This window comes from Acipenser ruthenus, chromosome 11 (genome assembly GCF_902713425.1).
Source record: "Acipenser ruthenus chromosome 11, fAciRut3.2 maternal haplotype, whole genome shotgun sequence".
NCBI classification, from domain to species: Eukaryota; Metazoa; Chordata; class Actinopteri; order Acipenseriformes; family Acipenseridae; genus Acipenser; species Acipenser ruthenus.
The window spans coordinates 38,045,729-38,057,376 of NC_081199.1; the positions used below are offsets into that span (position 1 = coordinate 38,045,729).

An 11,648-nucleotide genomic window follows, 5' to 3' on the forward strand; every position below is an offset into this window, starting at 1 on the left:
ATACAGAGAACAATTAACACTATTGCCTTTGTACTAAAACAAAGAAGAAGGCTCATAGCTAATGAATTTGCATTAACTTGTACTAGACTCGGAAACAAACACACGACCGACCGTGGTATATATAGAATATATTTTAGCCTACCGCGGTAATAACTACCATTGTATTAAATACTTAAATCCTCTAAGTTTATAAAAAAAAAAAAAAAAAAAAAATAATAATAATAATAATAATAATAATAATAATTAAATACCTACCAACTTTGAATTTTTTGGCACAAGTCAGTTTAGCAAGTCTTGGGTTAATACAATAATGTAAAGTGGATGTTTTGTGATTATGTTTTGAATTTGTGGTTAAAATGCTGCATAACTGAATTTTTTATGTTGTAATATATGAAAGTTTGTCCTACCTATGATGACTTTTCATGTAACAAAAGTTATTTTTATTGAAGGGCCTGACTGTCCTTTAACATCTGACTGCCTTCAAATTGACACTGAACAATAACCAAATCTTTTGTTTCATTTGGTGAAGGTCTCTATGTCATTCTAAGTAACCCACCTGTTAACGAGTGCTACTGAAAAAGCATTACGCTGAAGTCTGGTGAACCACTAGCTGTAGCCAAAGGTGTGAATAGCTAAATGATGTTCTTATAATGTCTGTTTAACATTTACTGCAGTCATTCCTTCTTTGTCACATATTCATATATGAGGTCAATTGGATGTTGCAAAGCTTTTTTTTTATCAAATAATTTCATTCATTCCAGGTAGTAGCATCATTGCTGCAGGGCTCACATGACAACAGGGCATTCTCACTCTGTAGTTTCTTTTCAGGATTGTGAATTCACATGTTTGGTGCCAGTATAAAATTCAGTAACACTTACAAATGTATCAGTCTGGCTTTAGGGTGTGATATGTTTAGATAGGGTTTGTCTCTAGCTATATACAACAGGCAATCGATACTTCTGCGTGGACCAACTTTGTCTGGAATTGGATTTTTATTTTCTATTCAAGCCTTGTGCTGAATTTGTTATCATGACTATAACCTCAAGTAAGGCTTCATCTGTGTGTCCAATTAATCTGTTTCATTCATTTCTTTAACCACTCTTTAAAAATGTTTTTTTTTATTATTTTTTTTTTCATCAGATCACATGAATATACATTATACAAATTAACTTTATTTATCCGGGGAAGAAAATAGCAAGGCCCCCTTAAGACTTTCTGTGAAATAGCTTTTAAAGGTACCTTAATATCAGACATAATTAAAAAAGGGCAACTTGAATCCTTACTATGTACAGAAATCTATTAAACATTAATATTAGGTATTTTCATTCTGCAATAAATAAAATACAGCATATACTGTAGAAAAAAAGTAAGATACAACAATTAAAACAAAATAAAAACAACTTAAATTAAAACAATATAATTCAGATAATACAACAATTTCTATTCTTTTCACATTTTAAAGCATTCTCTGTACCATAAATTCTGGGGTTATATTCAGTCAAACATTGAGTTTATCATCATGTAATTCTTTTTAAACCCACAGAACAGGTTTCTTCAGTCATTCAAACTGTTTTCTGTTCAGTCCCAAAAACTCCAGAGCATTGCTGGCTAAAATCTTATCCTGTAAAACAATAACAAACAGCTGTCACCATGAAAAAAAAAAACTTCCAGTAGGATAAATAAGCATGCATCTAAGCCCAGAGGGCTGGATTCCCCCCTTGATTTAAGTTATTAGAAATTGTGGAAATCATTATGATAATAGCATGTAATAGCAATCAAGTAAGTCAACACAGAATCCTGCACCAAAACTACACTATGTCAAAATATTTATCACAGAGCCTTCATGAACTGGTGAGATGAAGTAAACAGTTAAACTAGTTTCAGTATTTCCCATATGATATTTATAATGCACATTTTTATTGCCTTACACTTTTCTCTATTAAATGTCATTTGCCATGTGTCTGCCCAGTTCTGAATGCTGTCTAGATCATTTTGAATGACCTTTGCTGCTGCAACAATGTGTGCTACTCCTATTTTTGTGTTGTCTGCAAATTTAACAAGTCTGCTTACTATACCAGAATCTAAGTCATTAATGTAGATTAGGAATAGCAGAGGATCTAATACTGATCCCTGTGGTACACCACTGGTTACCTCGCTCCATTTTGAGGTTTCTCTGCTAATCAGTACTTTCTGTTTTCTACATGTTAACCACTCCCTAATCCATGTGCATGCATTTCCTTGAATCCCTACTGCATTCAGTTTGAGAATTAATCTTTTATGCAAGACTTTGTCGAAGCTTTCTGGAAATCTAACTAAACCATGTCATATTCTTTGCAATTATCTATTGTCAATGTTGCATCCTCAAAAAAATCAAGCAGGTTAGTTAGACACGATCTCCCTTTCCTAAAACCATGCTGACTGTCTCCCAGGATACTCCTACCATATAGATCATTTTCCATTTTGGATCTTATTATAGTTTCCATATGGGATACCTTAAGAGCACTGTCAAATTCTTTCATCGAGTCTATCAGTGATCCTGGCTCCTGTTCACCGAGTGGAAATGGGTAGTCTGACCCCAACAGCACATTACCCTAAAGCCACAGAACAAGAGGATCATTATTTTAGACAGTGGCTTAACATATTAAAGCCATTATACCAATATGTTGTTTTTAATGTGTGCATGTGTTATATTAGTATTATTATGATTAATGTATGGACATTTTATGTTCCCATAAATCTGGCATTTTAGCTATTCTTAGCAACAAATGTAACATCTTACCTCTCCTATCACATCCACAAGGAGCTTCAAAGCATGTGGATCATGGACAAGGGAGTCAGTGTAAAAAGAACCAAGGTATTTCCGGGGGCTGGTCTTATTATCCACAGCACACAAATCTGGACGGACTTGAAATCCGTGTTCAATTCGCCCGATTGTAAAAGGGAATGAGCCGCCTGGACATTACAACAAAAGAACAGAATTATTTGGTGCAAGCATGCAACTTAAAGTGTTACCACACCCAGCAAAGTTTACAAGAAACGCATTATGTTACCTTTACTGCGTCCCATGTTGTCTGTATTGCAAACAGAATCTTTAAAAAAAATTATCACCTGGGCAATACATTTCTCAACATTTACTCAGGATTGCTAGTCAGGAGAAAAAAAATCATCTTCTTCCCTATGTGAAAATAGTTTCAGAAGGGTGTTGTTTGTATTTGAGATGTACATGTTAATATTATCTATTTGTATACATCACCGTTAGAAGTATCCTAACCTCCATGAGCAAAACACACTTTAAGCTTGGGGAATTTTTCCAACACTCCCCCGAAGATCATTGAGCACATGGCTGTTGTGGTTTCTGCAGGCATTCCTGAATAAGAGAAAATAATTACAAGGCAGTTGTCAGTGATACTTTAACTGCACAGCATCATAAAATATAACAGCAGGTACCTGTTTTTTTTATTTTATCAACCTCCTGCTTGACATTGATAATGATGCAATAATTTATTCAGCATATCCAGTATTTTGCTAAAGGTAAGAACCGAGCAAATCCCCTGGAGAGCATCAAAAGGGAACAACATGAATTAATTTTTTTTGTTTGTTTTTACTTAATAACAAAAGAAAAAACTGTAGGTGTATAGGTTCATTCAGATTTTAAATCTGGCCATATAATACTCTATGTCCCACTGGAATGTTGTGTGGTTTTAGACCAAAGTCATAAATCATTAGCATGCCAGCAGGTGCAGTGAAGCCATTGCATACTAAATTTCATATTCATTACAAGTACAGTTTTACTAACCTACCAGCCAGGGCAGCCAGTATTTGGACATTCTTCCATCAGTCTGCATGTCCCATGGATGAACAAACAAAGAACACTTCAGATCTTCAGCGGCCTGCAGAAAAAAAGAGTATTTTAATGCACAAAGCGTTTGTCTTTATTTTAGTCATGCTCAGAAAATAAAGCTGTTATACCACCCGAGTACAAAATTTGAGCTATTGATACAGTATCATGAAAAAGTAGATCACCGTGGCCTTATTTTTAGGTTTATTTTTGACATACCCTAATGGATAGTAACATGAACATTGGTTTAAAGAAGCTATTCCAGAACACAGTAAGCTACTTCTCACGGTAAAGACACATGTTGTATGAATGGCTATATCTTGGAAACTTCTTGTCTGGTTAAACAATACATGGGCGTTTTAAAATTCCACTATAATTCTAGGGCAGATTCAACCGCTTACAGCATAAAATGGGTACAACTCTGGTGCATTCAAATCCCAGTCGTTGATATGAGATCCTATCTGCACACCAGGAAACCCAAGTTCTTTCACACAGCGATGCATTTCCTGCACTGCTAAGTCCGGCGCCTGCATTGGCAAGGTGCCGAAGCCCACAAATCTCTTGGGGTGTTTTCGCACTGTGGCTGCCAGGTCATCGTTCAAAATGTGGCACAAATCCAGCGTGTCCTGGGCTTTCGCCTGGTGAAACAACAAAAGTACAGGAAAGACATTTATGTCTGTAAACCAAGCCAAAGGAAATGCTGCTCATGTCAAACAATGCAATGGTTTTTATTTTAGAAAACACAAAGGTGATTTCAAAATAATTTCAGTATGGGCACTTTACATTGTATGGGAAGAGTGCACAAAGCATTCGGGTGATGTTAAAAATAATGATAAGGAATTCACTTATGAAATTATCCTTCGTTATTTTTAACACACATTGTTTTCTGTAAAATCTAAAAATTACTAGGTTTGTAGTGACAATTGACAGTGGAGTCTAATGATATGGAATTAGTGTGTGTATGTTCTTTCAATTTAGCCACAAAACTACCACCTTTTTTGTGTAAACCCATGATAATAATGCTAAACCACTCTAGTTAACAGATGTATAATGAAATGCTATATTTAGCAACCTTACCCAGTAACTGAACATCACAGGGACAGTGGAAAGAGCCTGCACCGTCACTCCTGAAATAAAATCAAGAAATAAATCATGCCTATTACACACAAGAGAAGACTGCAGTTATATTAAAACTATTTTATTTAGATGATGGACATTTCAATGTTATGTTTTCCTTGTTTTTTCTAGTCTTTCCTTTCCATTGTCTTTGCTTCTTGGTTCCCAGACATATATCTGACTAATTTAAACACACAGTTTGTTGTTTAATCTTCTATAAATACATGTAATGTTAACGTATGTTAAACTACTTAGATTTGTTCTTCTTTTTTAAGCAGTTTGCGATATTTTCATGAATAGCCCCAATGATAATAGTCACATCCTTGTATAACCTACAATACAAAAATGTTTTCCATCACCACTAGTGCTAAAATGCCCTCTAGTGAACTGAGGGTGCAATAGCACATTGTAATTGCAGGACTTATGCAACTCAAAATACCCTTCTTTCCAGTCACCTCTTAAGTAATAGCAATACCGCTTTACAGGAGTACAAAAGTATCAATCTAAGGCATGAGTTTACAAGTCATGTAAATGGGAAGATTGCAAATGCATATATAATGGTTTTTGTTTAGTTTATTTTACCAATGGAGATCAATCCAACACATGTAGCATAGTTATGCAATATAATATACCCTATATTATTATCAACTGCCTTTATTTGTGTTTGAAAAAATATATTTGTAACGTTTTACCAATATTTACCCAAATTTGGCCTAAGAAAAATTATGATTTAAATGAAATTGAGGGATGTGTTAGGGTTAGAAAACATCAGGCCCAAATCACAAAAAAAATTTTTCAAAGTCCACCTAATGTAGTCGTGTAGTGCAGGGTTTCCCAATCCTGATCCAATTAAAAGGTCTACTTAAGCACATTATTAGTTTAATGAACTAACTGAGAACTCAACTGGGATGAAGTGTACTACACCCAGACCCAGTCAGATCCAGAACTCTTCCAGTTGGGTTTGATGAAAGCTAGGTGCCCGTCACTGTTCACTGGGGCTTCATTTGAAATATTCTAGGCACTCAGGCATTTTCCCTGTACCTGCTCTGTCCATGTCTCGAATGCGCACCTCCGGATCCCAGCAGGTATCTTGTATCACACGGAAAACTTTGTCATCCTTCATCATGATGGCTTCACCCTCAATAAAAACAAACACAAGCTCTTAGTGAAGAATGACACAAATCACATGCCTACGAGACACAGCTGTGCAAACCGATGTTAGGATGAATCTGCTTGATACCACTACATTTCAATGCAGAAAACGGATACTGTACTGGATATCTATTGGGCACAATACAGCTCTTGCTCTAGTTAGATTGGGATTTATTCTGGATGTCTCAGCAGCCCCCTTCATACAGCGGTGAATGTAATACTTCCAGTTACATAATGCACCTGCTCCTGGAAGTTTGTGGAGCACGCCACCTCTGACACATTTGCTAAAGATAAAAGGCAATGAGGCTGGAAACAAATTGCTGACTTTTTTAAATCACGAGTCTAACCCATTTCTCAGAAGCTACCCAAACAGCATCACACGAGGAAAATATAATAATATAATACTAAATATATATTTCATATTATCTACTTACTTTGCAATTGTGGTGTAGTTGGACCCATCCTTGATAGCCATATCGCTGTGGAATAATAATAATAATAATAATAATAATAATAATAATAATAATAATAATAATAATAATAATAATAATAATATGCAATAATTAAAATCCATTACTGTTTATCTTTTACGCAAAAGAAAGAAGGACAAAACAACTGTAGCCACAAAATAGTTTTTTTGCGTGTTTGTTTTTGTTTTTTGGCTGCTTAAACGTGTCCTGGTTTGGCAACAATGGCAATGACGCTGGAGATTAACAATGTAATGTACCAACAGAAAGGTGAACGTTTCGTCTCACATTTCTCTTTGACAGTTCTGTAGAATAGGTTTATTTCTTATACAACAAATACAAGAAAGCGCTATTTAAGTAAACAACCCTGCATTTATTGTAACCCCGCTTCAGATCATTAAAGCCACCGAGATGACAATACTAGGCTTGCATTTGACTGTCTCGTGACAAGTAACTGGCCGAAGCCTGTTCACAATGCTCACTGACACTCCAACCGTGGCTACCCATTCCTTACATGTACTTTATTAATCATTACCTCAGCGGTCGATTCATACATTTACCCTGACAAAATGGTTTCGACATACTGTAAATTAAGGTCGCCTTCGGTTGCAGAAGATAAAGGAGTTAAGGATGAACTTTCTTGTAAATGAATATACATTGTAGTGAAAGTCGCAGTTTGATTTTAATGCAAGTTTAATACTTTAAGTAAGGAACAATGTCGATACGTATATTATTGTACCATGAATTACACACATGTTCAATGCCGTATCTAGCTGCTCTTCGTCGAGTGAAATTGGTTTTGAGAAGAAACCGTTGTGGGCTTTGTTTCTTTCCATGTCTGGACCATTATATAAAGCGTTTTTTTTTATATACGCTGTATTTGTAGCTAGTAAGTCCTGAACTTTGTGGAAAGTTAAAAACGTTTGTTTGGCATTATAACAGTTTTATGTGAACCACGTCTAATATTGTAGCGTAGAAAATGCAGGGATACTGGACTTTTGCGACCCAAACGGGGTGACGTACCACCCGGCCCGCCACCTCCATCGCCATTGTTCCTCTCCCCTTCATAGGCGCGAGCTCCCCCGTGACAGTGCAAAGCTGGACGGACTTAGACTCCACTTGAACCCAATCCGAGACCACGCCAGGGCGCACCAAAGTCACGGTCGACCCTGTGTCGACCAAAGCTGTGGACGGGACCCCCTCGATTCGGACGGACGTGGCAAAAGTCCCCCACCGAGGTCCTCCCGACGACAAACGTGGCCCCCGGTGAGGTGCAGTCAGCTGCTCCTGGGGGGTGCCCCCCCCCCCCCTCTCCAGGCTGTGCACTCTGCATGCTCCTGTTTTATTTCATGCGGCGTTCGCTTCATATCTCCACTTCTGAACACCAATGTAGCGTTCCTGGTTCCGGCAGGCAGGCACATCACACAGGGCGGGCAATGCACACACAGGTGGAGGGCAGGTGCGAACCCGGGACCTCTCGCACTAAAGCATAGCACTGATGATGCCGCTGTAGAAAAGAGCTGGCTTTTTTGCAAGGAGCGTATACTGGGCTTATGTCTTCGTGTGTGATTACGTCACCTACCAGCCCTGCTGCTGCCTTCCCCCGTGCACGCTATAATATTTTAAGAAGTTACACAATGAGAGATACCAGAAAATATGTATTATTTGATTATTGTACATATGACACCTATCACCACATAGGGCTGAGAATGCCTTTCCATATTTTTCTTTTGTTTGTTTATTTATTGGTGGAATGATTAATGTCTTTATGTCTATGATTGTATCCCATTGAACCATGCTATGAGGTCATTATATGTTTCTGACGTTACAGTCCAATAAGTTAATTGGATAGTATTAGTAATCCCATCAGACGGTAGCCCTATGGTACCATGAAGGTACATCCCATGGTGCTGTCCAATTTGCCGCTGGATTCTACATAGGATTTTGTATGGTCATTTTATGATAATTTTTGTAAGGGTTTGGTTTTATAATTATCCGTTTCTAAATGCTTGTATTTAAATGTGTACCTGCAGTATAGATAAACATTTTTTTAAATGCAATCCAGCCAAGTGGCAGAAAAAAAACACTGACTGTATTTTCTGCTGATACTGTATTTTCTGTTTTGCCTATGGATTTGCAGGCACACCATCCCACTGTCTCGTCGAGAGAACCTGTGTTTGTACTTTACAGCTAAATTATAAAAAGCTACTACAAAAATGAACAACACGCGAAAACACACAACGATTATGAGAATACAGCTGATACGCTGATAATAACGGTGACTGGAAATTAATTGAAACAATCGACAAACTTTAAATTACGGTACCTGCTTAAGATCGGGCCATTCCTTTGGTAAAATATGATTATGGATATCAATCTTCATGTTCAAATAGGTATTTTCAGTGTCTTAACACTTCACCAGAAGACTGTACTTAAGTTTTCAACTCTAAATGTGTTTTTCTGAAGTATAAGCAGCGCTCAGAACCAGCCCACCTAGGTCAACACGCCTTCTTGCACTACCAATGAAAATTCCAGGAAAAAACGACACGCTCAATAAATCACTCATCAACTTAAAGACTATTATCTAACTATTATAGATGCTGATGTGCAGCAATATATGTTTAATGATTAAATACTGCATACACATTATGATTACATAACAATGCGATGCGTTAAAATTAGCTACCACTGATACATTCAATGCTATTTTAGTAATTATTATGGCACGTAGTACTCTGGCAAAACGATTAGTGTTGTTATAGTGTTGTTCGGAGACATGCTATAGAGGCTATTAAAAAAAAGTATAAATGGTCACTAAGTTCACCTTTTGAAATCCAATCATGCTTAAGATACCAATAGTCTATATTTATAGGAGGCTGTGTGGTCCAGTGGTTAAAGAAAAGGGTTTGTAACCAGGAGGTCCCCCGGTTCAAATCCCACCTCAACCACTGACTCATTGTGTGACCCTGAGCAAGTCACTTAACCTCCTTGTGCTCCGTCTTTCGGGTGAGACGTAGTTGTAAGTGACTCTGCAGCTGATGCATAGTTCACACACCCTAGTCTCTGTAAGTCGCCTTGGATAAAGGTGTCTGCTAAATAAACAAATAATAATATAGTCTAGACTATAATGTACGATGCGTGGTGGTGCCATGCATTTCCTTTCATTTTCCTATCTTTTAACTGGTACTGTATGAGACCAGGGATAGTAAATCAACTTGAATTGACTGCCTGAAGCTTTAGTGACAAAATCAAGCAATAAGGGACAACTCTGCTGTGAGTGATGCGTGAGCAGCTTCACCAGTGCCACTGGTTTTGCACAGGTACAGATAAACTTGTCACAGGAAATGAACTGGACAAGCAGGTGTCCCCGATCCAGCATTGATTATATGTGCTATTATCAGCAGATCTAAATGATCACCTGCTCTTGGGAAATGTGCACTGCACAATGTTGCAGTCCCCGTGCTTTGTTCGCGCGTATGCACTGTGCTTTACCATGTTCGATTGTTAGATCGTGCTTGTCAATACTCTGCTATTCTCCCACTATACTTTTACAGGGCTTTACTACACTTTGCTATGGTGTTACCATAGTATACCACAGAGCAACGAGCAATATTTTACCAATTCACAGATTTTTGTTCTGTATGAGTGAAATGACCACGTTGTAGCCCCAGATCCTGGATATAAACATAGTTTATACTATTCACATAAACAGGCACAGTACTTAAAACATTGCATATTAAGGTTATTAACTGCTAGGCGACAGCTGTCTCATCTAGGGCAAGCCCAGGGAATCAGTCCCCAGAGTTCACCGGGGGAGACCGCAGTGGCTTCCCCTACAGATTGTTGCTTGTAAATAACGGCTATCTATTTTACCCTATCAGAAAAATCAGCTCTCTTTCACTTGAATTTCTTTTAAAGTTGACAATACATACAATTTATGTTCTTGACTTATGCCTCCAGCTGGTCACAGTCACAAGATGAACGACTGACTCAACAGTGTTCGAGCTAAGTAATGGCATTAAAATGTAACAGTTGAAAGCATGTGTTATAAATGAAAAGATTAATCCAACTGTAGACAACTCGTAAATTCGTGGAGGACTACAGTACCCTCTGCTGGTGATATATATATATATATATATATATATATATATATATATATATATATATATATATATATATATATATATATATATATATATTTACCATTGTAGCGAACATTTGTCCGCAATACTGTTCTACATCCAATGGGACCATAATAACAAGAGACCGCAAGTTTTCTACTGGTCTGAAACGGTCTTACTTATACACCGTGTCATGTTGTTTTGTGATTGTTTAATGTTGATAGTGTTTGATATTTTTGTGTATGAAACTTTTCTAGAGTGTTGTTAGTTAAATAAACCACTGGTTAATACTGTGTGACCAGATAGACAGTTTAAGAACAATAACTGCACATATGCCTAATGCATTTTGAACTCACTTCGTTTCTCGCTTGGGTTTCACACACGAACAGGCGTGGCGTTTCCTCGGCATTGTTTCTGTATTTCACACATGAACTGTGAAAACTGGAATTTAGGGTTATTTATTTATTTATTTATTTTTTTGGATGAACATCTAATTCAAACGTTCTCCCGGTGATGTAGTAGGCTAATACACATTGCAATGTCATCGTTTATATTTTATATACATATTAAAATAAATGAATAAATAAACAATCGAGCAATGCATTTTTTTTCAGACATGATGGTAGTTTTTAAAAAGCCCTTTATGGCAGTGATGCAGATGTTTTGGTATGCGACTAAATTACAGCATATCAAATGGAAATATAAATGAAGGATAGATGGGATATATGACACCATTTCTACAATTGACATTATGGGCCAATGAAGTGAATCCAATGGCGCGTGACGCTAACCAGACACTTAAATTAGATGACCCTTGATGGCCCCCAGTTGAACCGTCACTTTTATTCTTTACAGGGAAAACGTCCAGAAACCCGTTTAATATGTTTGCTTAAAAGCTGCCTCTTATGGGCCATTAGTGTATATTCAGCAATCTGTATTTTCTTTCCCTTTTTT

At 37.1% G+C, this 11,648-nt stretch overlaps 1 protein-coding gene across 4 annotated transcripts; it reads right to left on the reverse strand.

The window, feature by feature from the left end:
• Positions 1 to 1,101: 1,101 nt before the first annotated feature.
• Positions 1,102 to 9,032, reverse strand: acmsd (aminocarboxymuconate semialdehyde decarboxylase). Of its 4 annotated transcripts, none has more exons than XM_034044046.3 (10): positions 8,900 to 9,032; positions 6,541 to 6,585; positions 5,996 to 6,092; positions 4,916 to 4,965; positions 4,240 to 4,476; positions 3,797 to 3,890; positions 3,272 to 3,367; positions 2,780 to 2,952; positions 2,493 to 2,591; positions 1,102 to 1,621 (listed from the first exon to the last, which is right to left on the reverse strand). In XM_034044046.3, exons 1-10 carry the CDS (start codon positions 8,954 to 8,956, stop codon positions 1,559 to 1,561), a joined length of 1,011 nt encoding a protein of 336 aa, XP_033899937.2. In that variant the 5' UTR covers positions 8,957 to 9,032; the 3' UTR covers positions 1,102 to 1,558. The 4 variants fall into 4 exon arrangements, with proteins under 4 accessions (XP_033899937.2, XP_033899938.3, XP_058889856.1 ...); XM_034044047.3 differs by lacking the exon at positions 8,900 to 9,032 and adding an exon at positions 7,597 to 8,291; XM_059033873.1 differs by lacking the exon at positions 8,900 to 9,032 and adding an exon at positions 7,327 to 7,582.
• Between the last annotated feature and the right edge of the window lie 2,616 nt (positions 9,033 to 11,648).

Coding starts and splice junctions, on each gene's coding strand:
- acmsd (XM_034044046.3), bottom strand. CDS start 8,956: ATGAAGATTGATATCCATAATCATATTTTACCAAAGGAATGGCCCGAT. Junction 3,891..4,239: donor AGTTGTACCCATTTTATGCT/GTAAGCGGTTGA, acceptor TTTTTTCTGCAG/GCCGCTGAAGATCTGAAGTG. Junction 3,368..3,796: donor CTGGCTGCCCTGGCTGGTAG/GTTAGTAAAACT, acceptor TCTCTTATTCAG/GAATGCCTGCAGAAACCACA.